The sequence below is a fragment of the Chinchilla lanigera genome, unplaced genomic scaffold, assembly GCF_000276665.1.
Source record: "Chinchilla lanigera isolate Chin_1 unplaced genomic scaffold, ChiLan1.0 scaffold00023, whole genome shotgun sequence".
Classification (NCBI taxonomy): domain Eukaryota; kingdom Metazoa; phylum Chordata; class Mammalia; order Rodentia; family Chinchillidae; genus Chinchilla; species Chinchilla lanigera.
The window spans coordinates 20702990-20725071 of NW_004955424.1; the positions used below are offsets into that span (position 1 = coordinate 20702990).

Sequence of the window (22082 nt, forward strand, 5' to 3'; positions counted from 1 at the left end):
CAAGAAGATACAGGAATAAGAGAGAGAAGAAAAGGGAAGATAAAACAAGGGAGGGGGGAAAAGAATCACACCTCCCAATCAAAATTCCCCCCTGGCTTCAGAGACACGAAATCTAAGTGTCTTCATAATTCCTTTTATATTTTAGTATGAGCTCAGTTAGTGACCTCTTTTCCTTGGGCTCACATGCAGGGGAGCTTTGACCTGCAAGCGGGTCCAGATGGATTTCTGGGCCTGACATCATCCTATTTCTCTGCCCTCCCCAACATCACTGTGACCACAAGTTACTTTTCACCCTTCTCAGTTGCAGTTCAGTTCACTCTGCCTTCTACTGCTGGATCCTGACCCCTACCTCCTCTGCATGATTTGTTTGATTGTCTGCCCTAGAGCAAGGAGGCTTGTTGATCTGGATGACCCTATGTGCCACCTCCCCTCTGCAGGCCATACTCAGGATGTGGCTAACTCTAGGCCTTTGCTTCTTATATCAGTCAGGGTTTATTAGAGGAACAGATATAATACAAGATAAACAAATGTACAAGGAATTACAAGTTTGGCTTACAATGGTCAGCTACAGAGTTGGATGAGGAAGCAGGCAGAGGGTGTCTGCACGCTGGAGATTGAAGAGCCCAGCCCCGGGCCTGGAGCTCACTGCAGTGTCCGTGAAAGTCCGTATCAAAAGGCTGATGGGTCTGCGGCGGAATACTGAAGAATCTACGATGAAGGCCGGAGAGCCAACACCAGAAGGCTGGAGTCCCAAACAGAAGCCCAACAGTCTGCACCAGAAGCCAGGAGACAACCAAGCTGAAGGCGAAGACCGGAGCTCCTCGGAAGAACCAGCAGCCAGTCCTTCCTCAATTCCTTTTTTATGCAGTCTACCCGCTCCGGGGAGGTGGGGGTCATCCTCCACACCCACACACTCTGCATGCCTGCCTCTTGCACAGGCTCAGGATGAATACAAAGTAAGCACCCTGGACCCCTTCTGAGTTACATTGCTAACCTTCTAAACTTCTCAAATTAACACAATAAACAACATCCCAAAAGGGTAAGGGCATGTCCTTTTCACCCCAAGAGGCAGAACTGCTGAGTCACTTAGCCAAACCTCTAGACTCCCCAAGTTGACACAATGTATCAACCATAACACTTCCGTCCCAAGATGTGACCCTCCCAGTTCATTCCAGGAGGTGCAGTATGGTTGGCCCAGCACCCATTTCTCCACCGACTTCGACCAAGGCTCTCTCCATTTCTGCTCCTTTCCCTTCATGGCAAATCCCACAGCCACATCTGCATTCTCCCTCCACAAGACTTTGCTAAGCAAGCCACTGGATGCCCTCTGGCCAGGGCTCTCCATCTGCAATCCTTCCCTATTCACCCTCCCCAGAGCTTCACTTGCATCTCAGGAGCTTTGTGGAGCCTCGTACCCACTGTGTCCAGCAGGGGGTGATGGGCAGTGAGCATTATGTCACTTGGGTACAACACTGCTGGTGTTTAGAAGAATGGATGAGTGTCTGTTCCTGGGCCAAGATGGTCTCTTATCTCCCCAGGGTCTTGCCACATAGATGCTGCCTGCTTGCATACTCCTTAAGCTGCAGTTTTCTTAAAATCCAGGTCTGGGGCCCTTTCTCAGACCCTCCTTGCCAGTTTTGTTTCTCTGATGCCCTTGTTTGTAAATATTTCACTTCCTCTGTTTCTTTTCCCAATGGGGAGGATAGAAAGGTTTAATTTCAGTGGCTTGGTCACTGCTAAAGCGCAGGCTTTCTCGCACAGAGCATTAGAGGCTCTCTCAAGATGATGCGTGTACCAAACCTGGGCATAAGGGGTTCTGTGATCCAGAAGCAGTCTGGCTTTCCTTTGTAAACCTCCCTGATACTCCCCGATTTGGGTCTGGTGAGTTTATCCTTCCACTTGCCTTCCCCTATCTGGCTTTCCCACCCCCGTTTAGTATATCTGTATTTTTGTGGTGCATGTCTCAGGGCCTTCCTCACTCTCTGCTGCCGCTTACCTATGATGGAACTCCTACTACGAGTGAATTTATCCTAGAAATTTCCCAGCTCAAGCCCGACACTGTATTACCTAGATTGCTTCTAGCTTGAATACAAAAGGAAAGTCCATAAATTTAGCTTTATAGTGAAATAAGGGAGCTTATTTTCAGGGCCATAAAGTAAGAGAAGAGTGGAAAATCATGCAGACCGATAGTGTAAAATCCAGGTTTAATGCTGGTGGGAAGGAAAGGTATACTTTTCTTACTCATTGGAAGAGTCATGTCCAACAGTGGTGTTAACAAGACATTAGAAAAGCAAAACAAATTACTGAAAAATTTAAATGACACAGGAACCTTCAGCCTGAAGACTCAAATCCAGAGACGTCTATTTTTAAGCTTAGGTTCGATGAAGAACAGAAAGTCATGTAGAAATGTAATTAGACAAACCTATGATGTAATGCCTGACTGGTAATAGACTCATAGGGAGAACCCAGCAGGTCCTGTCCCGATTCTTTTTGTCCTCTTTTTGTCTTCTTCCGCCCTTCCCAGCCCCAAGTATGGGGGCAGGACCCTTCTGGAATGCACATCAAGGGAAAGAAGGGAGTGACTTCTTGGTTGTATAGCGTGCTTTGGGAGCAAGTTCAAGTTTCAGCAAGTTCTAGTTTCTAATCATGTTAGTCAGTCTGATTTTGGTGACTTTCTGGAAGGAAAGGGGTGGGAAGCAGGAGGATAGTTCAGGAAGCCCTTGCTTCTTAAGTTCTTGTGTTCAAAATACTCAGGAAGCCAGAGAAGTATTCTGGGGTTCTGAGCTTCAGCAATGCTCTCTCCATTTGCTATTAAATGATAGTTCGTCTAGTTCTCATGTGAACACTAAGTTGTAGGTACAGTGAATAACAATGGTGCTCTCACCAAGCCCCTTTTCACATCTTTGAATTTTCTTTTGCCTGTAACATCCAGCCCCTGCAGTTCTTCCTGGGCTACTAAAGACTTTGCTGGCAATTCAGACAGCAAGAGTGGCTGGGAATTACATTCTCCACCCTCTACCCAATAGTTCAAGGGTATGCCTGCCTCAAGTTCCTTAATTTACTCAGGATGGAGCCAACCTTGGATAAATGTGCCAGTGTACCTTGCTGACCTTCTTTCCCTTTTCCCTAGAGATGTCTCCTGTGTGTACTACCTTAATAGATCACATGCACTTGAATCCTCAAAACCTCATCTTGGGGTCTACTTCTGGAGAAATACACTTAAAACAGTGGGGCAAGTGTTATTGTTTTTTCACCTTAATCAAGAAACACATACTGACTACCTGCATGTAAGAGAGACAGAGAAAACAGAAAAAAAGGCATGGATTGTCATACAGCAGAATATCTGTAATAATCTAGATCTCGCCAACAATTTCCATCTATACGTACTTTCTTCTCATTTTAATTTTACAGGAAGTTAGTTTTCAGACTTCCAACCGAATAACTTTTCTTCTAACAATGTTTGATTCTTTGTTTTCCTTCTCTCCTGGCTTATGTAAGGAACAGAGAAGGTAATGAAACAGGGAGCTAATATGAGGGAAGGTTTTCTTCTACCTTCCAGTCTTCTAGTACCCTTAACTGGCAGATTTTAAACAAGGAGCAGCTGGAAAAGAAACACTGTTTATAGTATCCCAGTCCCACAAAGAATATAGAAGGGGGACTTTGGAACTGAAAAATTAGTATCTGGTATACATGCATATTTTATACAAATTTATTCAATACAAATTTTTTTTTATATTTCTAATTAAGTTTTAAAGGTACATCCACTCACTTTTCTTTGCTGGATCATACGAGATGTGAGATTAATTATACAGATAATTTTAAATAACAAATCTAACCAATAAGTATTTGTGCATCCATGAAGAGCATTACATTAGGCCTGAGAGATATATAGGCCTGAGTGTCTGTTATGTGTGGGCGGTGCATTAAGCACAAAGACGAAAAGATACAGTGCCTTCTGTTCTCATGGAAATTTTAAAAAGAAGTATTTTTTAACACTATATTTTTAGTAAAAAGCTTAGAGTGTGAACATTAACACTAACATAAATTTCTGTGGCACTTACTGGTTATGAAATATAAGTAACTCTGTATTTTGCTACAGAAGAATGCCTCAAGGGAAGACTTATTACTATCAATTCTATTATGAAAATGAGTGCTCTAATTTCATCCAATGGCATAAAACTGTTAACAGAATATCATTTGCAACCTATTTAACAGGTAATTTGAAAATAGAATCATCCAGAAAACATGAACTCATCTTCAAGATTTTAAAAACATGTGTTTGCCTACAGTGGATAATGTTTATTGTTGTTGTTTTTTGTTTTTTTTTCTGGTACCGGGAATCGAACTCATGACCTTGTGCTTGCCAGGCAGGCGCTGTGCCGCTGAGCTAAATCCCCAGCCCCGATAATGTTTAAAAATACATTGTAAAATAGACCAATTCATTACCATGATGTAGGTTTTCCTATCTTATTTAAATACAAGGTAATACAGGATATTTATGCTTTATTCTGTAATACTTTCTAATTTTATTGTCTTTCCCCTTTTTTTATATGGGAGTCTTGCTATATTGCCTAGGGTGCCTTAAACTTGTGATTCTCCTGCCTCAGCCTCTTGAGTAGCTGAAATTACAGGCACATACCAACATGGCATCTGTCCTCCCTTTCCATTTTTTCTAAACAATAAACACAACAAAAATTATAATCCCTTAAACAACCTGGGAAATAAGAAGGTTGGTTTCTGAATAAGTACTATTAGCTAGTAATTCAGAGTCTCAATCACATTCACTTGAATATATTTTATTTAGAATACAGCACTAACAGCATGATGATAGATTTTTACTCACAAGTGTGTACCAAGCAGCACACAATCTTCAAAATGTGTTGCTTTTCACAAGTAATTTTACGTATAGCATCATTTGGTACTAGAGTCAAAGACGACATTTAGATTCTTCAGCTTTGGGGCATTTAATAACATCAAAATGACTGCCTAGTCATGCTGAGGAAAGAAATTCAAAAGCAGTTTCTTTTTCTTCTGCCAGTTCCTTTGCAGTAAGATCCATCTTCTCACGTGAGAAATCATTAATAGGGAGACCTTCAACAAACTTCCAGGTCTTATTCTGTTTGAAAATAAGAGATTTACAATGAAACTACGACTGATCTTCCAGCAACAATAACCTAGTATGAATTTATGTCTAGAGGTGTACTATTTTAAAGTTTGATTAAGAAATAATTAGTCCAGATTTATTTCTTCAGTGCTGGGGATCAAACCCAGTACCCTTGTGCATGAAGGTACGCACTCTTCCACTGAGTACACCTTTAGCCAGGAACCCAAATCTTAACAGATAATTCTGCATAAAAGGTCAACATTTCAATCCAAAATCCATCAAATCTTGAAAAAGTCTATAATAATTATTGACATTAGTTAGTAAGTTATTATAAAGAGCAACACTACTGAGGAACCACTGCATTATTTAGAAATAAGATACAATTTGCAGATATCTGATATTAGAGAAGTAATAATATATCTAGTGGGAAGAGTTGAATCTTGCTTTCCAGATTAATTTCAAACTTTCAATGAATTAAAGTTGTGATAGACATAAAAAAAAAAACCTGAGAATGTTTAATTTAGTAAAAGACTAACTTTGTAAGCCAAATTACTTCGTTTTTGAGAAAAAACATATAATGATTTTTCCACCTCAAAACATCTTACCTGGATTACAACAGGGAATGAATAGAGTAGATCATCAGGAATACCATAGGAGTTGCCATCAGAAAAGACGCCCATGGACACGAACTCTCCCTTAAAAAAACAAGGTGTACATTCTCACAGTGCACAGGGATTAGTTTACCAACCAACCATGAACTAATAAAATTAAACCAGGTGACTTTCTTACTATGTGCACAACTTCATTACTGTAAAGGAACAATGACCAACACCTGGCATTTCCATGACAAGATAACTTTCATGCATTTTATCTCATTCTACTCTTCCAAATTACCTGTGAAGCAGGCTGCAGAAACACAATCCTTATACACATGAGGAAACTGGCCCAAAGTTGATGTTAAGGAGAAAATTATTTTCCATATAAAATCTCACTTACTCCTCACAATGGTGTGGGATACCATGTAACAGATGCCAAAAGAGCTCAGAAAGGTTAAGTAACTTTCTAAAGGTTACTTGGTTTATAGGCAGCTGAGCTGGGAAATAACCTAATTGGCTTACTGTGAAGTAGGGTCTTTTTACTTTATAGTATCAGAGAACAAAAATAAAAAGAGTAGCTTATGCACATCACTGAGTCTCACCTCTGGGGTTCCAAACCAGATGTTTCTGATGTGGTCTCCAATGGCTTTTGCAGCAGACATCGCACTGGATAGTTTCCGAGCTTTGATGACAGCCGCACCACGCTGCTGCACGATCTGGGTGCAAGTAGGCAGAGGCAGCAGTGTTACTTGATTATGCTAGCAAAATTTTTATCTGTTCCAAGTTGACTATAGGTGAAAGGCTATAACCATAGCTTAGTATGTCTTCTCCAAAAATCATGCACCTAGCCAATGCTGAACTTACTAACCTAACTCACTTAGAAGCACCAATCTTTTCGAAGAGAGAAAAGTACAAACTCCCATAGAATATTTAACATACTTTATACAAAGAAATGGATCTTGGTTAAAACAAAACAAAACAAAGCAAAAGGAAAAAGCCAGATGATTAGAGGGTCATCCAATGTTTCCTACTTTTGACAATCAATTTCATTTGCTAGATCATACTGGATTGTGACTGGCTTTGTAAAATGCCAAAAGAACATACTCACTCCTTGGAGCAAATATGAAAGACCTGCTCCCTATGAGGTTTCCCTTCTACCCCTTGGGAGACACTCACATCAGCGGTGTGGCACGTCTCTCCAGTTATTTATGCTTGGCTATTAAGTTGACTCACGACTTTTCTTACCGTGATGAAGTCTCCCTTGAGCCAACTGTCATCTTTCAGAGCTTCATAAACACCAACTTCCTTCCCATGCAATTTCACCTTGGCATGGTTGACATCTGGATATTGAGTTGAGGAATGGTTTCCCCAGATGATGACATTCTTTACATCATCAGCAGTTACTCCAAGTTTAAGAGCAATCTAATGCAATTTAAAAGAAATACACTAATTAGACAAATGACTTTTATCTCAAATTGTGACCTGCTTGAAAAAATCCTTTAAGAAAAAATGAAAAAGCTTCTGAATTTTTTTTTTTTTAGGCAAGGTCTCACTTTGTAGTGTAGACAGGCCTTGAGCTCACTGTGATCCTCCTGCCTCAGCCTGCTGAGTTCTGGGATTACAGGTGTGTGTCACCACATCTGGCACACTTTTGAAATTTATTTAAGAGACTATCACAAATTATACTGATTTATTAAAAAAATGCATATTTCATTGCTTGGTAATTGCATAAAATGGCTTCACAATGTTAATAAAACATTTTTGGGTAAAATTTTTAAGTAGAATATCAACAAGCACAGACCACCCGACAATTTGCAATTAACCTACCAGTATAGTAGATTTATCAGATATAAAGCACCAACTAAGAAGTTAACATTTCTTGAGTACATGAATGTGATCTTTGTTTTGGTGATAATACTTACATAGAGACATCTCCTTGGCATTTTGGAGAACTCCAGTACTTTGTATTTCCCCATATTTAGGTGACTTTTTTTTTTTGGTACCAGGAATTAAGCTCAGGACCTTGCGCTTGCCAGGCAGGCACTGTGCCACTGAGTTATATCCCTGGTCTTACATGAAATTTTTATAATGCAGCAATACAAATCAATTTTCAATTGCTCTTATATATGAAATTTTGGAGTAGGATGGGACTTACATTACCAAAGAATGACCCTACTTGGTAAATTAAGATACTGAAGAGATTAAATATAATAACTTACACATATGTATATCCATCTATCTAGAAAAACCTTGACTTATGATGCAGCTATATTCTGAAATTATTGAAAATACTTTAAGTTGAAATGAATTTAATACACTCAACCTAGTGAACATAACAGCCAAGCTTACCTTAATGTGCTCAAAACATTTATTTTACTTACAATTGGGCAAAATCATCCTAACACAAAGCCTATTTTATAGTAAAGTGTTAAATATATTATTTAAAAATATTTATAGATTTATAAAGACCTGTATCTATATTACCTTGGGCAGGTAACCCAAGATGCTTTTATTTAAGAGCTTAAGAGCTCAAAACCACTCCAAATGTCAGATTCAACTACTCCAAAGTAAAATGAAGATACAGTGCCTCTAGGCCTCTCTCCCCACAAGTCTCCTTGGCATCCTTTACTTGCTTTGTTCATGCTGCCTACCTCCTCTTGCTCCTTTGATCTCTTTAGCTAATCTAGTTCTGTCTGGACAGCAAAGGCCAGGTACTTTGCACTCAGCAGATGTCATTTTATCATTCATGTTAGAGCTAGTCTAAATTAACATGCACCACGAATAACTGTTCCTTGATTCTTAGACACTTTTCATGTCTGTCATATAGATCTGTTAAAGACTTTGACTAATTCCCCAGCCCTAGTAATTTTCTTCCCCCTCTTACCAGCCAACTGATATCATTGTCAAATTACCTTGTCAGCAGACATACATATAGCTCTGGTTTGCAAACAGGGAGTTTCTGCAGGTGATAACAATTACTAGAGAGCTAAGACATCTAAGTTTTAAAGCAAGTTCTGTAAAACCAGTCAACATTCATGTAAGAAAAACTTATCTTTGGGTTTATTATTTTCTCACTAGATAAACAACTTTTACAAGGGGAAGAAACTGCTTCTTCAAAAACTCCCTAAAAGCTCTCTCTGTGCCAGAATGACATGTCGAAACAGTGCCTAACCAAGGGCCTGCGAAGTCCATGAATGCGTGCCAGAAGCAGTGGTTAAAGTCTGATGAGATAGCTTCTCCGCTTTCAGCTCATTCATGACTTTTGCCCTCCAAAGAAAAACCATTTCAGGCCCTGGGACAAAACAGCTCTTGGTAATACCTCTGGAAGCAGAATATTCCAAAGTCTGCCTCCGACGAAACCTCAGATGAAACAACAAAAAGAGATGTCAGGGTTGTCATTTTACCTCTTATCCCCTGTAAGAACTAAGTAAGTAACAAAACAGCAGTGAAGAATTGACAGTTGCAACTCATACAACATCTTGCCTCCAGTCAAGCAAACTCCCATTTCTTCCCCAGATGCTACTCACAGCCCAACGCTTCTCAGGGAAATATTTATAGTATTTTGCTACCCAATGACCTTCTAAATTACACGGAATGTTGAGAGATATTTCTAAGGTGTGGCTCTTTTCAACATCAGGCTGTATATCTCTTAGTAAAAACAAAATCCACAATCATTGCAGCAGTCAAGTTTTATTGTATGAGTATTTGACAGGTACCTTGCTAATGGCTTACAATGGATCTTATTTCATAACAACTTTTGAGGTTGATATTTTATAGCTTCATTATGCTTTCTCAAGGTCACATGCTAGTAAGTAGATTACATCTTCTGATTCCATTATGTGAGAACATGCATGTGTGTGATTTAAGTCTGGCAAGTTTAGGAGGTTCCATCATTTACTAACTATACGACTTAGGGCAGATTCCCCAACCTCTCTGGGACCTAAGTTTCCTATCTGTAAAACAAGGATAATAATGAGGTATCTTGTAGAGTTATTATAAAAGTTAAAATAAAGATTATATATAGGGGCTGGGGATTTAGCTCAGCGGCACAGCGCCTGCCTGGCAAGCGCAAGGTCGTGAGTTCGGTTCCTGGTACCGGAAAAAAACCAAAAAAAAAAAAAAAGATTATATATAAGCCATTCAGTTTATAGTAGAAGCTTAACAAATATAGAATCTTTTCTCTATCATTCAGGAGTTGAGAAGTTAATTCTTAGTTTAAGATGGTGTTTTCTTAACTTCAACCTCATGCCATCTTCTGGTTAAAAAGCTCTGTGGAAACTAAATAAAGATGTCATCTCTAGAAGAAAAGCACGATACTCATAGACCTATGCGGCAGTGATGACCTGAGCATGAACAAGGGTGGCCAGAAAAGTGCTAGGGGTGAGGAAAGAGGCTGTGTCCGAGAACTAAACCTTTCGCCTGCCTTCCAAGGGCACCACAACCAGTTAGAGCTGACAAATCCTAGGAACCGAGCCTGCATAGATGGCCTGACTTCTAATTTTTTGAAAAGTTATTGTTAAATTCCTGGTCCCTGACTTCTTGGCATATTTTTCTGAGGTTCTAAAGGATAAGGAATATTACAACAATTTAAAGCTTAGTTCTTAAGTAGTGAAAATAGGAAATATTATGGACACATATAGAATATTATGATATAAAACTGAAAACTAAATAAAATCTATTAAAATTTAAACTCGATTGTTTAAAACTCAAATCTTTTCTTTTATAATCTCACATATCTGAAAATATTAAGTTATGTAATATTAAGTGAATTATTTATACTAGAAACTAATTGTAACTCCCAAGAGAATACCAATAACTCTATTTAATTATCATTAGCAATTAAAATATAGTTAAAAACAAAATTAAGCATGAAGTTCAGCTTCTGGTCCTTAGAACAGATTTAAAGATTGTCTGATAAAAGTAACAGTAATTTACCTTTATATAAAAGGAATAGTTTCCTACTACAGAGACAAAAAAAAAGGAAAAAGTAGGATTCACTGATTTTAAAGCTGAATTTTTAAGATTTTAAAAGGCATTTTTCTCACTTGAGATTTAGCTCTGTTGTGGTCCAAACGAGTCAGGCAACTGAAATTCTCCTTCGGGATGGATGGAGCTGACTTAGAGGCAGTCAGGCAGTTGGTATTCGCTGGATTTCCCACAACGATGACCTAGGGTACATGAGAGGCACAGAAGTTACAAACTGAATTCCTAGTAAGTGAATTACCTTAGAATATGACTGAAAAATATGTAACAGGCAAATTACATATTAAGTTTGTATGAGATAAATATATATATATATATTTATATGTCTATAAATACATTAAAAAAACCATTGTAGTATGTAGGTGTTTATCCTCCTTTCTAAAAACGTTTGCTTATCTTGTCAGTGTTTGGTGTGACTAATGAAAACATTTTTTGATAGAGCTGTTTTACATATATAAATCACTTTTCATTTAGCAATTTTATATACATGTCTGTTTTGTTTTTGTGCCAAAGGAGCCAGAGTATTTATCTATCTACCCTTCCACACACAGTCACAAATCCAAACAAAAAAACCCCAAGAAATTTAAGGCTCTATCTCAGAGTTTGATTCATTTATATAACTTTCCTTTTATTTGGGTTTATTTTAAAACAATCTGTCTCTATGATTAATAAATATTCCTCAAATTTGCCTCATCCTAAAAATTTCCTGTGCTATTTGCTAAAATACAGATTGCCACCCATCTCTCCTGCCAGATCTAACATCTTTTTTTTTTTTGTACCAGGAATCAAACTCAGGACCTTGAACTTGCCAGGCAGGTGGTTGTGCCACTGAGCTAGATCCCTAGCCCACAAGTTAATCTTTAGCAGAAAACATTTCAGGCTATTTTTGTATTGGGAAGGTTTAGTCAGCAATGAATTATAGTACAGAAGACCCTATACATGGACATTTAAATTATGGGATCTTTATTAACATAATTAAAGAAATCTTATTTTGAAACTGTCAAGATTTACAGAAAGCTACAAGCACATTATAAAGACTGAGTAACATTATCATTTTTTCTAGATTCTCTCTCTCTATATACACACACTTTAATCTTTTTACTGGCTCATTTGAGAAGCTGCCACTAAGACAGTACTCCATTGACCCTAAGTACTCCAGTATTGATGAGTGTTTCTTCCAAACAAGGACACTTTGCAGTGGTCGGAGTACTGTACAAACTGTACTACAAATCCAGGCAGCCTGGATTTTAGCAGCCTGTACAGCTGGTAATCTACAAAGAAACCAGAGGATTTCTACTCAAAATGTTTTTATTATTTTCTGTTAATGACTACAGAAAATAAAAACAATTTAAAATGAAGTCTATAGAAAGCAAAACTATTTGTCAGGTTGATCTCCTTCCACAATCACTTACACAGCTCTAAATCTCTAAACAAGTATTTCCACATAGCAGAAAGGCACCAGAAGGTTCTGGGTCTTCTTTATAAGTTTAAGAACCAATACTAAATATTCATGTCATAGTAGTGAGCAAATATTTTTCAGTACTTGTGCTTAAAGATTTCTGAACTTACAGCAAAAGATCCAGAAAGGGAGATCTATATTTATTGAACATGGCATAGAACTGGAAAAACGGGGGGGAAACAATTTTCACTTAATGCTGAAAGCACAAGTTTCAAATTCAAGTAATGAAAAACCTAACAAAATACAGTTCTGATTACCTTAACTGACTTTTTGGCATATTTATCCAAGGCTGCACCCTGGCTTTTGAAGATTTTTACATTTGCTTTCAGTAAATCTTTCCTCTCCATGCCTTCCCTTCTCGGCATGGAGCCCACGAGAACAGCCACATCCAGGTCTTTGAAGGCAACTTCTTCTTTATCTGTCGCAATAACATCTATGGACAATATGCAGAACTGTTTAAATATCCAAGTCTGAAGTTTTATTTTTCACACTGAATCTAGTCACTCATTCTTAAACTTTATAGCAAATTGTTTGCATCTCACACTGATAGAGCTTTCCCAGACATCATCAGCAGAAATGTCAACAGATTTGTTTTCCTCTTATTTCAATTCAAAAATTCTTTTTATCTTTTCTAATCCTATTGGTACAAAGTATAACTTTCAAAGCAGCATTTGTTATTCACATTTATTACCACAGACAACACAAAACGGCAACTCATTCAGTGAACTTTAAATTGTATTTACTTCAAGGTCTAAGATACCAATCACAAATTTAAAAATAGTAAATGTTTATTGAGTAGTGCCAGAAATAATGCTAAGAGAGTTATTTCATTATAAACTTAATCTTCACATTTTACAGATGAAGACACTGAGGTTTACAGAGATTAGCTACCACCATGGTAAGATAGTAAGGTTATAATTTCAGTCTGTCGGTCTAGAGGTCGGTCCAGAGTTGCCAGCGTCAGTCTAATAAACACACACAACTTGCTTTCTGATTAAAGAACATGCATCTTTGGTCTCCACTGTTGACTGTATTAAAAAGGCCATCATCGCTATTCAGCATATCATTGGTAAATTTTTAGGCCAGGGAATTTATGTTAGTCAGGCTTTTTAAGTCCCCATTGGGCATAAGCAGGAACACCAGTGACAGGAAACAAATATACATCTTCCCAGTCACACATCCATACCCACTGATCTTTCCCTTCACTGCCATATTCATAGCTACGGAGGGCAAGTTCGCCCTGTTAAGAGTCAGTACAGGGGACTTAATAGAGAAGGGAATGCAAATGGGAAAAAGCAACAGAAGAAGTTGATTTGGAAAAGAATTGTGTGTAGGGAAAGGAAGCCAGCAGAAAAGCTGAGGGCTAGTCATGTATCCTTTTATAGAACTATGCAACCAAATGATTTAGATGGTAGAGTTTCTCTCCTAGTAAAAGTTTATTGAATAGATAAATGAATTTGAAGGAAAGTTTTTTTGGGGAGATAAGTATATTGTATCGTTTTTTGCAAACTTCTAGAAGAGTTGTCATTAATTAATCTTTACCAAAAGAAAAAAATCACAAAGTATAGCTAAAGAGAACTATTCAAGTTAGTTTACAATCTAACCTGAGAGTTTAACAAAGTTTTCAATCGAATTTGAGACTTCTATGTTACATTTGAGTAATAGTTCAGTGATTCTCAAAGGCACTCAGTTGAACTCTTGAGGGTTTTTCAAAATAGGTGCTACATAGTTAGGCCAACTTATACTGTACCTCCTCCTAGCAGATGGAATGGACCATACAAAAATGACCAACCAGCTTCTAGGGTATATGACCTAGTAAGGCATCCTTCAGAATTGAAAAAGTTTTTATTATTAGATGCTACTATTAGCATTTAAATAGACTCCATGTTGAGGAAAAAGCAGCCATTTACTTGACATTGACCATTTCTCATGTTTACCCTTATTTCTGGTATACATGTTAAACAAAAATAGTTTTATGAAATAATTTCTTTTCTTTTTTTTTTTTTTTTGGTTTTTCTCCTGTACCAGGAACTGAACTCACGACCTTGCGCTTGCCAGGCAGGCGCTTTGCCGCTGAGCTAAATCCCCAGTCCCCTTTATGAAATAATTTCTAACTGGGAGTGTATAGACATAATAGGATACTATAAAATCCTTCCTCTCCAACTCACCTTTCAGGAGGGGAAGGGCACAGTCCTGCAGTTCCATGAGGACCCCGTCCAGTACACCCATCATGGGAGTGATATCTAATAGCACAAGAGTGATAGGCTGCCAAGAAGCAAGGACGGCATCTGTCAGTGTAGGTCACGTCATTTAGCATAAAAATGCCCTGCTGCAGTTTTTGTTTATATGCATATAATTCCCATTAACTGATGGTAATAAATACTTTAAGAGCTCAAGTATCTAACACTATGCCACTTTCAGATGACTGACATCTCTGGTTGCACGAAGTTAACGAAGTACATGGAACAGTTCTGATTTGCAAACTGTTTTCAGTGCCTGGAGGGATGCATATAAATACCTCACCAGCTTTCATTTACAGCAATGTGCCTATTACATTTACCGGGACTATCCAACACTTCACCACTTTATGATTTATTTGCCACTAAATACAGAGTTTTATTAATGACATTCTCACACTAATGCCAAGATTTAGAGACATGCCCCTACCTGGTCTTTACCAAAGACAGACCCATTTCCAATGCTGTACAACAGTGAATATGCAATTTGACCAGCTGCTCCAGTCACAAGGACTCTGATTGGCTCAGACTGTAAAAAAAGAGATCCATTTAGATTGTATCAAAAATGTCATTTTATCTTAGGGATTCAAGATTTTAATAAGACAAGCATATACATAAAAGCAAATGTAAAATTTAAAAATCTCTGCATTACATTAGTAGAAAACTAACTTACACTTATTCTAGAAAATACAGTACGCACAACTTACAGAACATGTGTCCTTCAGCTGCATATTTTAGGTGGTGTGATTCAATTCTCACTCAAAAGGTGTACAAAGTGCTATCCTGTATTTTCTACATGATCTTATCCATCTTTTTAAGGATATTTTCTTACTGAAACAGGCCTAATAATGTTGATGTGTGCATTACATGGTTATACCAACCCTGGGCAGCCAGGAGAGCCTTAGAAATCCTTATGAAAATCCACCATTCTTATCTGCTCTCTAGAACCCTTCACACCAGCCTAACAAGTAACAGTGGTTAAAACTTTCCATTTACACCGAGTCAAACTTTAAAGGGGGGGGGAGAAGCATTAACTATCTGAGAGGAAAAATAAGCCTTTTATAAGAAGAAAAAAAAGGTAATATCTGGATTACAATAAATTATCAGTAACAAGAGCAATATATAGGGCTAGTTGACAGCCTGATTCCAAAGGAAATTTATTTTTGAAAGGATGGGGACACATATGATGTGCCTAATAGTTGTAATATTGAGAAGTAGCCTTACAGATTCAACAGACTCAATAAGACACAGGAAGAAAAATATTGAGATTTAAAGTGATGAGCCTGAGTCATTTAAATAAGGTTAAATTAAGCTCAGAGAATCAAGGTGAATTTTTCCTTTCCTTGACAATTTTGGGTACATGTGGCTCTACTCTGCCACCTCTATCCCTTCCTGCATGGAGAAATGGCCAACTGAATTGATTGGTGGGGTGGGGGAATAGCAGTGTTTGATTTGTTTTTATTCAAAATTTGCTCTCCCAGATGAGCCATGCATCTGAAATGGAAAGAGGATAGGTGACCTTGAAGGATCCTTTTAAAATTCTAACACTAAGCACTGAGGTCAGCAGCACTCAGCAACATGGTATTGAAAGAAATCAAAAGGAAAAAAATAATATCAGGAAAGAAGTATCAACTGCTACAGAAAAATAAATCTAGCTGGGCATGGTGGTGCATGTCTGTAATCTCAGCACTCAGGAGGCTGACGTAGGAGGACCACTGTTAATTTGAGGCCAGCCTGCGTTACACAGAGAGTCCAAGGTCAACCTGAACTATACAGTGAGATCTTGTCTCAAAAAAAAGCAAAACAGGGCCAGGGATATAGCTCAGTGGCACAAGCACCTGCATGGCAAGCACAAGGTCCTGAGTTTGATTCCCAGTACGCCCCCCACCAAAAAAAAAAACAACAATAAAAAAATCTGACCATAGTAGTCTATCTGTGCCCTTTTTCCTTAGAGATGTGACCAGCACGGGAATAAAATAAACAAATCCCCCGTGAAAGTGCAGAAAGTTTCTCCCTGAACTTCTAGATCTCTTCTTTTTTTTTTTTGGTTTTTCTCAGGTACTGGGAACTGAACTCAGGACCTTGCGCTTGCCAGGCAGGTGCTTTTGCCGCTGAGCTAAATCCCCAGCCCCTAGATCTCTTCTTCAACTTTTCAGCAAATTTTCCTCAGCTCTTCATATCTCCAAATATACAAAATATGTTAATTTCTTAAGTCAGTTATAATAAAATATATATTTATATTCCAAAAGAGACTAGGTTTATAAAGAGCCACTAATAATCTATATGGTTATTTTTTATTATGTTAAACTACATGATATTTGTATTCTGATCTGTCATTAGTATTTATAGAAAAACCTTAAATGGCCTATACATGTTATTTGTCATTTCCTTTTCTCCCTTGAAGTCAAATAGAGCAGATAACGAAAAGGAAAGGAAATAGAGGGAAAAGTTATTGCTACTTCTTTCAAATGTTAAGTCAAGGCTGGGAGCTCACCTGTCATATTTTATTTTGAGGGGATTTACTTTATTTACAGTTGTATCTGAACTAACTAGAATACCTAACACACAGTTGGACCTGAAATATCTGCTGAAGAAATACCTGTATTTTGAAAATCCAAGGATAGAAATATATAAGAATTATTTGAAAGTATACTGAACACATGTTTAAAATTTTTTAGAAGATATTTATTCATATATACTTGCACTGAGAAGGCTGGAAACTTAGGTAGCATAAAAAATAGTTTGAGCTATAGGCAAAACTATTTCACTAGTTCTAAGTTACAGTTTTATCAATCAACTGATAAGCTTACCTCATTTAATTCATACATGATATATCACTGAATTCCTATCAGGTACTTGGTATTATTTTAGGCCAGAGAATCTGTCAGTAAACCTTCTAAATTTAGAAAAGGCATAAGCCAATTCTCTAAAATGGAGCTAGAAGCAGTAGAGAGTAGTAATGAAAGAGAGGGCCTTAAGAGTCAAACTTTTCTAGGCTCATGTCCTGGCTCCTCATCTCATTAGCTGTATACTCTTGACAAGGTACTTAACATCTCTGTATTGTCTCCACAGAGGAAAATGGAGATACAATATCAGGTCTAACAAACTGCAGTTTTAAGGACTGAGATTATTTCACATGCAGAGTACAAAGAACAGCATGAGGCAAATATTACAGTTATAGGTTTCTGTCACCACAGAATTTTCCTCTAAGAATTCCTCTAAGGGTCTTGCTAAATTGCCCAGGCTGATCTTAAACTTTTAATTCTCTGGTCTTGGCCTTCTAAATAGCTGGGATTAGGCTCCTCTAGGATTCTTATAGCCAGTGGCTTTCCGTTTACATGTCTATTACTCTTTACTAGACTGTGAAGAATCCTGACAGGAGTCTCACTTTGACTCAAATCTTTGACTCATGTAGTGTTCCAAAAATATTTCTATTTCTTCTTTTTTTTTTTTTTTCCTTTTGAGACACGGTCTTACTATGTAGTTCAGGCTGGCCTTGTGCTCACTTTGTAGCCCAGGCTAGTTTTAAATTCAGAATAATCCTCCTGCCTCAGCCTCCTGAGTGCTGAGATTATAGGCATGCACCATCACGCCTGACCAAAAAGTATTTGTTGAAAGAATAAAAGGGTAAAGAAAAACAAATACACTGTACTTCAGTGTAAGTAAGCTGGATTACAAAACGAGGAGGAAAACACATAGCTCTATCTATAAAACTCAACCTCTGAGAAAGTCAAGTAGATGACTAGAACAGAATAATGAAGTCAATTTTAGCTACTAAAAATGTGTCCACAATACCTCTTTAGTGCAGGGGTTGTGGCCAACTACAATCTGCTAATTCCACCAGCAGTTTCCTTCTGCCTCTTTAGGCCACTTTTTTCATAGGTAATTTTATCTTGTTAAAGCGTAGTATGAAGCCTAGTTAGGATATGAATGATGATGGAATAAGTAAAGGAAGTACACATTTGGTTCTTACTGTTCTTTTGCAACACCGGTTGAAAAGCAGGAAGGTGGGAGAGTCCTGCTGGCTGACTTCTCACTATGCTACTGTATGAAGACAGGTTACTATTCTTTGCTCGGATATCTGGCAGTCTGCCAAGATCCAAGAAGGGATGTCTTTGCTCTAAGCAGGGCACTAATGACCTTCCTGCAAATGCTGGCTCTGTCTTGAGAATGTGCTATGGTCTCAGTTGCAAAGCTTGAATTTAACTATTCCTTCAGTTATTCCACAGAAAAATACATCTATTCCTTTCTTACTTCCTAGTTTATATGCATTTCTAATTTACATATATTTCTCTAATACAAAATAGAAGTGCCATTCAGATTCCTTCCTATGGACTTCTTACAGACACAAGAAAGAATTTTCCTCTTTAGCCCCTTCTTAGAGTTGGCTTACAAAAAGATGACTCTTGTAAATCACTGATTATTCATGCTTTTCTGAAGAAGATTTTGAGTCATGTGAGACAGCAAACTGACACCATTCTTCCTTATCGACCATCTCTGTGTTACCTGGCATCCCAGTGACCTTCCAGGAGTGAGGCCTGGCTTAAGTCTAGTGAGTAGCAAAAATAAAATAAGAATCTGGGCCCTGGATTTCTCTGTGACCTTGGGAAAAATCGTATGACCTCCCCAAGTTACCTTTAAGATTAGAAGAAATTATCTCCAAATTACCTTCCATGTTTACTAGTCTGAATTACAGGGAATAAAGCTATCAGGTAATTTACCTGCTGGCAACATAGTTAAGTTCATATCTGCAGTATGAGCTTATATATCATTATAGAAGATCAGCTACTAAAAGTAAAAATTTAGAATGACTTGACTCAATAATGATGAAATGGAGTGTGACCTTGAGCAAATCACATTCTCTCTGGGTCTCAATAAATTCAGCTTTCAGCAAGTTCTAAAATTAAAAGTCTGAAGTTCTCTGATAAAATGTGCCTCTGCTTTCTTGTTAGGACTATTAAGAGAGAAACTACTGAAACCATAATTTAAATAATTACATTATTTCATAAAATAACTAGGAAACAGTTACTGGGAATTAGTAGCTGTTCTCTGTCCACTTATGACGTAGAGGGAGTACTGTCCATGCTTTGCAAACATGTCTTTTCAGGTTCTGGAAAACTTCCAATTCATTCAAACATTTTTCTCATACTCTCCAGAAATTTTAGTATTTTGAGATAAGAAGAAAAAATATTTCCAAATATAAATGCAAGTCTGAAGCAATTTTCCTCAATATGACTGTAAATGTCACCTTCAAAGAGCTCGCTGATTATTCCTACGTCACAGTTTCCGCACCCACCCGCCCCACTCCCCGCAGCAGAGACTAGATATGCAGCTCCAGAGATTGCTTCAATGACAAGATGGTAATACTGTGTTACACTGAAAAACAGTGCTTCTGGAATTCAAAACACATACAACAGTAAAGAACATCTCCACTAGTCATCTGGCTAGTGATGCTACTGCGTCCTAGCATTACAAAAGGAGATTAATGAAGAAGTTTTAAATAATATTTTGTTAAGTTAGATATGGAGGAAACACGTCTCCTGAAAATGCAGATCGTCAGTGTGAGCGCAACATTAACAGTGGAGGGCCTTTTGCTGTAAAGGGCTTTGTGACAAAAGCCCTTAAAATAGTATGGTTCAAGGAAGGAAAAAAAAAAAGGTTAAGACGCAAATCTCCCTTCCCATGAAACCTCATCGTCCCTAGCTTGCCCTTATTATAAGCCTTCGGAGAAAATCAGGATTCATATTTTGTGCCCCGCTATACAACAGGCGTAAGACCGAGCTTCTTCAAGGGCAATGGTTTCTCCAGAGACCTACGAAAAGCCCCAGGAGGAAAGCAAGCCCTTCCCAATTACTAGGCTATTGGACAGTCCCCAGCTGAGTGGGGGGATTTGCAAACGGTTCCAAGGTCAGTGCGATGCCCTGTTCCCTACTAAAAATTCTTGAAGTTCAAGAACACCCACACTCACGCCGGAGGTAAACAGAAGCCAGAGGCCCACACTCACCATGCCTGGGAACTGCGCGGACAATTTCTGCACCTGCAAAGCGAGCCTCGAAAAGTCAGGTCACCTCTAGCTCGGAACCGAGTCGAGGAGGGCGCGCTGTGACAGTCAGAAAAGGCTAGTCTCCCGGCCGCTGTACCCTCTGGGAAATGTAGTTTAGGCTGCCCAACTCTGGCACAGCCTTCACGCATTCTCTCCAGTGTCGAACTACACTTCCCGAGAAGCCGAGTCTTCTCACGTCCTTCTTCCTGCGCTCTCCAGCCATTGCAAAATAGTCCCCAAGGGTGAATCTCTGTGATTGGCGGGCGACTACGAGCGTATGGTTTGGGCTCAGAAGGAGAGCACTGCCTGATGGCACTCGGCAATTGGCGGGAAGGAAGGTGTGTGCAATTTGAGGGAGGAGAGACGAACCTTTGCACCACCTCACTAATGCGCAACAGAGACTTTTTCGTTCCCTGAGGTAAACGTGGGCGGTCAAGAGACCTTCCGCCGCGTAAAGCTGGCTCGACCCGGAAACAAAATCTTTTAAATCTTGTACATGCTCCCGAGGGGCGGGGGAATTGATGTGTCCGGAAGACTGTACAGCTTCTCAGGTTGCTAAGCGACGAGGCGGGAGCACCCGAGAGAACTGTGGTGGCCTCCGCTCCAACATCCTAAGCAAACTGTGGCGGCGGCTCCAAAACCGTGGAGACGGAGCCCGCGTGTTTCTTAGTCCGTGCTTCGTAGCGCAGGGAGCCTTTCTCCGGGCAGTGTCCGGTGACGAGGAGCGGGTCTGTGGGCAGTCCCTCCTAGGCGACCCGGGGCCGTGCGTCTTCTCCATTCCAGCGGCAGGTGAGCCCTGGCTGGAAAGCGAGGGATTTTCTTTTAACCTTAGGGTCCAGCATGTGGTTGTGCGCCCTCCTGCGTCGCATTTTACGGGTCTCTTCCCACAGAGTTAGGGGCGTGGGAGTGTCACGGTGTTCTGGAGGAAGCAGTGTCCTGGAGTTCGCGCGCCTGCTCTCCGCTGTAAAGTCAGGTCTTCCAGAGTTAAATAAAAATATTGAGCCTCTGCTTGGGGAGGGTGGTGAGCCCCTTCATTCCAGGAGCTTGCAGTGCATGGATCTAACTTTTCTCTGCCCTCTGCGAACGCTGTCATCCGTTTTCCTTTGAAAACTAGATGTGCTTTAAATCGTCTTTAATCTTAAGTTATGCCAAACCTGTATTTCTAAGGAAAGAGTGGAAGTGAATGAGAGACATTGGTTGTTTCAGGTGGACTATCAGCTGGGAAAATAATGTGAGAGCTTTTCCTTTAAAATTAATGCCCAAGAGAATTGCTGTGTTTCTCTGAAAGCTTGTTTGATGTGGATATTGCAAGAAGATACGGTTCTTTGGCATCGCTCTACGTAACGAAAGTGAATGTCTATATTAGGTAACACTGGCGTAATGTTATGGGTTTTGTCTTATTGCTGGCAAATGAATGCCAAGTGTTATTTTTAGTTTTTCTCCATTTCATTTTGGAAGATTTACTATTTTGGGAAAGAAATATAATGCCCTACTTTCTTCTTGATCTTTAAGTAGTATTTATCATACCCGAATGACATCTCCTTAAATTACTTTATTCAGTTATCTTTCAGATACACTTTTTTCTGGTTTTCCCCTCTTCTCCTTGGTTGCCCTGTCTCAGTCGTTCTAAGTTCTTTTTAAATTAAACTCTGATTTATTA

General features: G+C 38.9%; 2 protein-coding genes across 12 annotated transcripts in view; one reads left to right on the plus strand and one right to left on the minus strand.

Moving 5' to 3' along the window:
- Positions 1-4775: 4775 nt before the first annotated feature.
- Positions 4776-20504, minus strand: Mdh1 (malate dehydrogenase 1, NAD (soluble)). Its single transcript, XM_005385722.2, has 9 exons — positions 20384-20504; positions 14810-14908; positions 14311-14407; positions 12400-12575; positions 10746-10868; positions 6946-7122; positions 6303-6416; positions 5710-5799; positions 4776-5116 (listed from the first exon to the last, which is right to left on the minus strand). The coding sequence occupies exons 1-9, from the start codon at positions 20384-20386 to the stop codon at positions 4991-4993; spliced, it is 1005 nt and encodes a 334-aa protein (XP_005385779.1). The 5' UTR covers positions 20387-20504; the 3' UTR covers positions 4776-4990.
- A 98-nt stretch (positions 20505-20602) lies between these two features.
- The window catches only part of Wdpcp (WD repeat containing planar cell polarity effector), a 391210-nt gene continuing 389730 nt past the window's right edge, over positions 20603-22082 (plus strand). For 10 of the 11 annotated variants that reach the window (XM_013514684.1, XM_005385718.2, XM_013514680.1 and 7 more), the window contains exon 1: positions 20847-21211. The gene's annotated coding sequence lies outside the window, so the exon portion shown is untranslated. The other variant, XM_013514679.1, reaches the window with a different exon arrangement.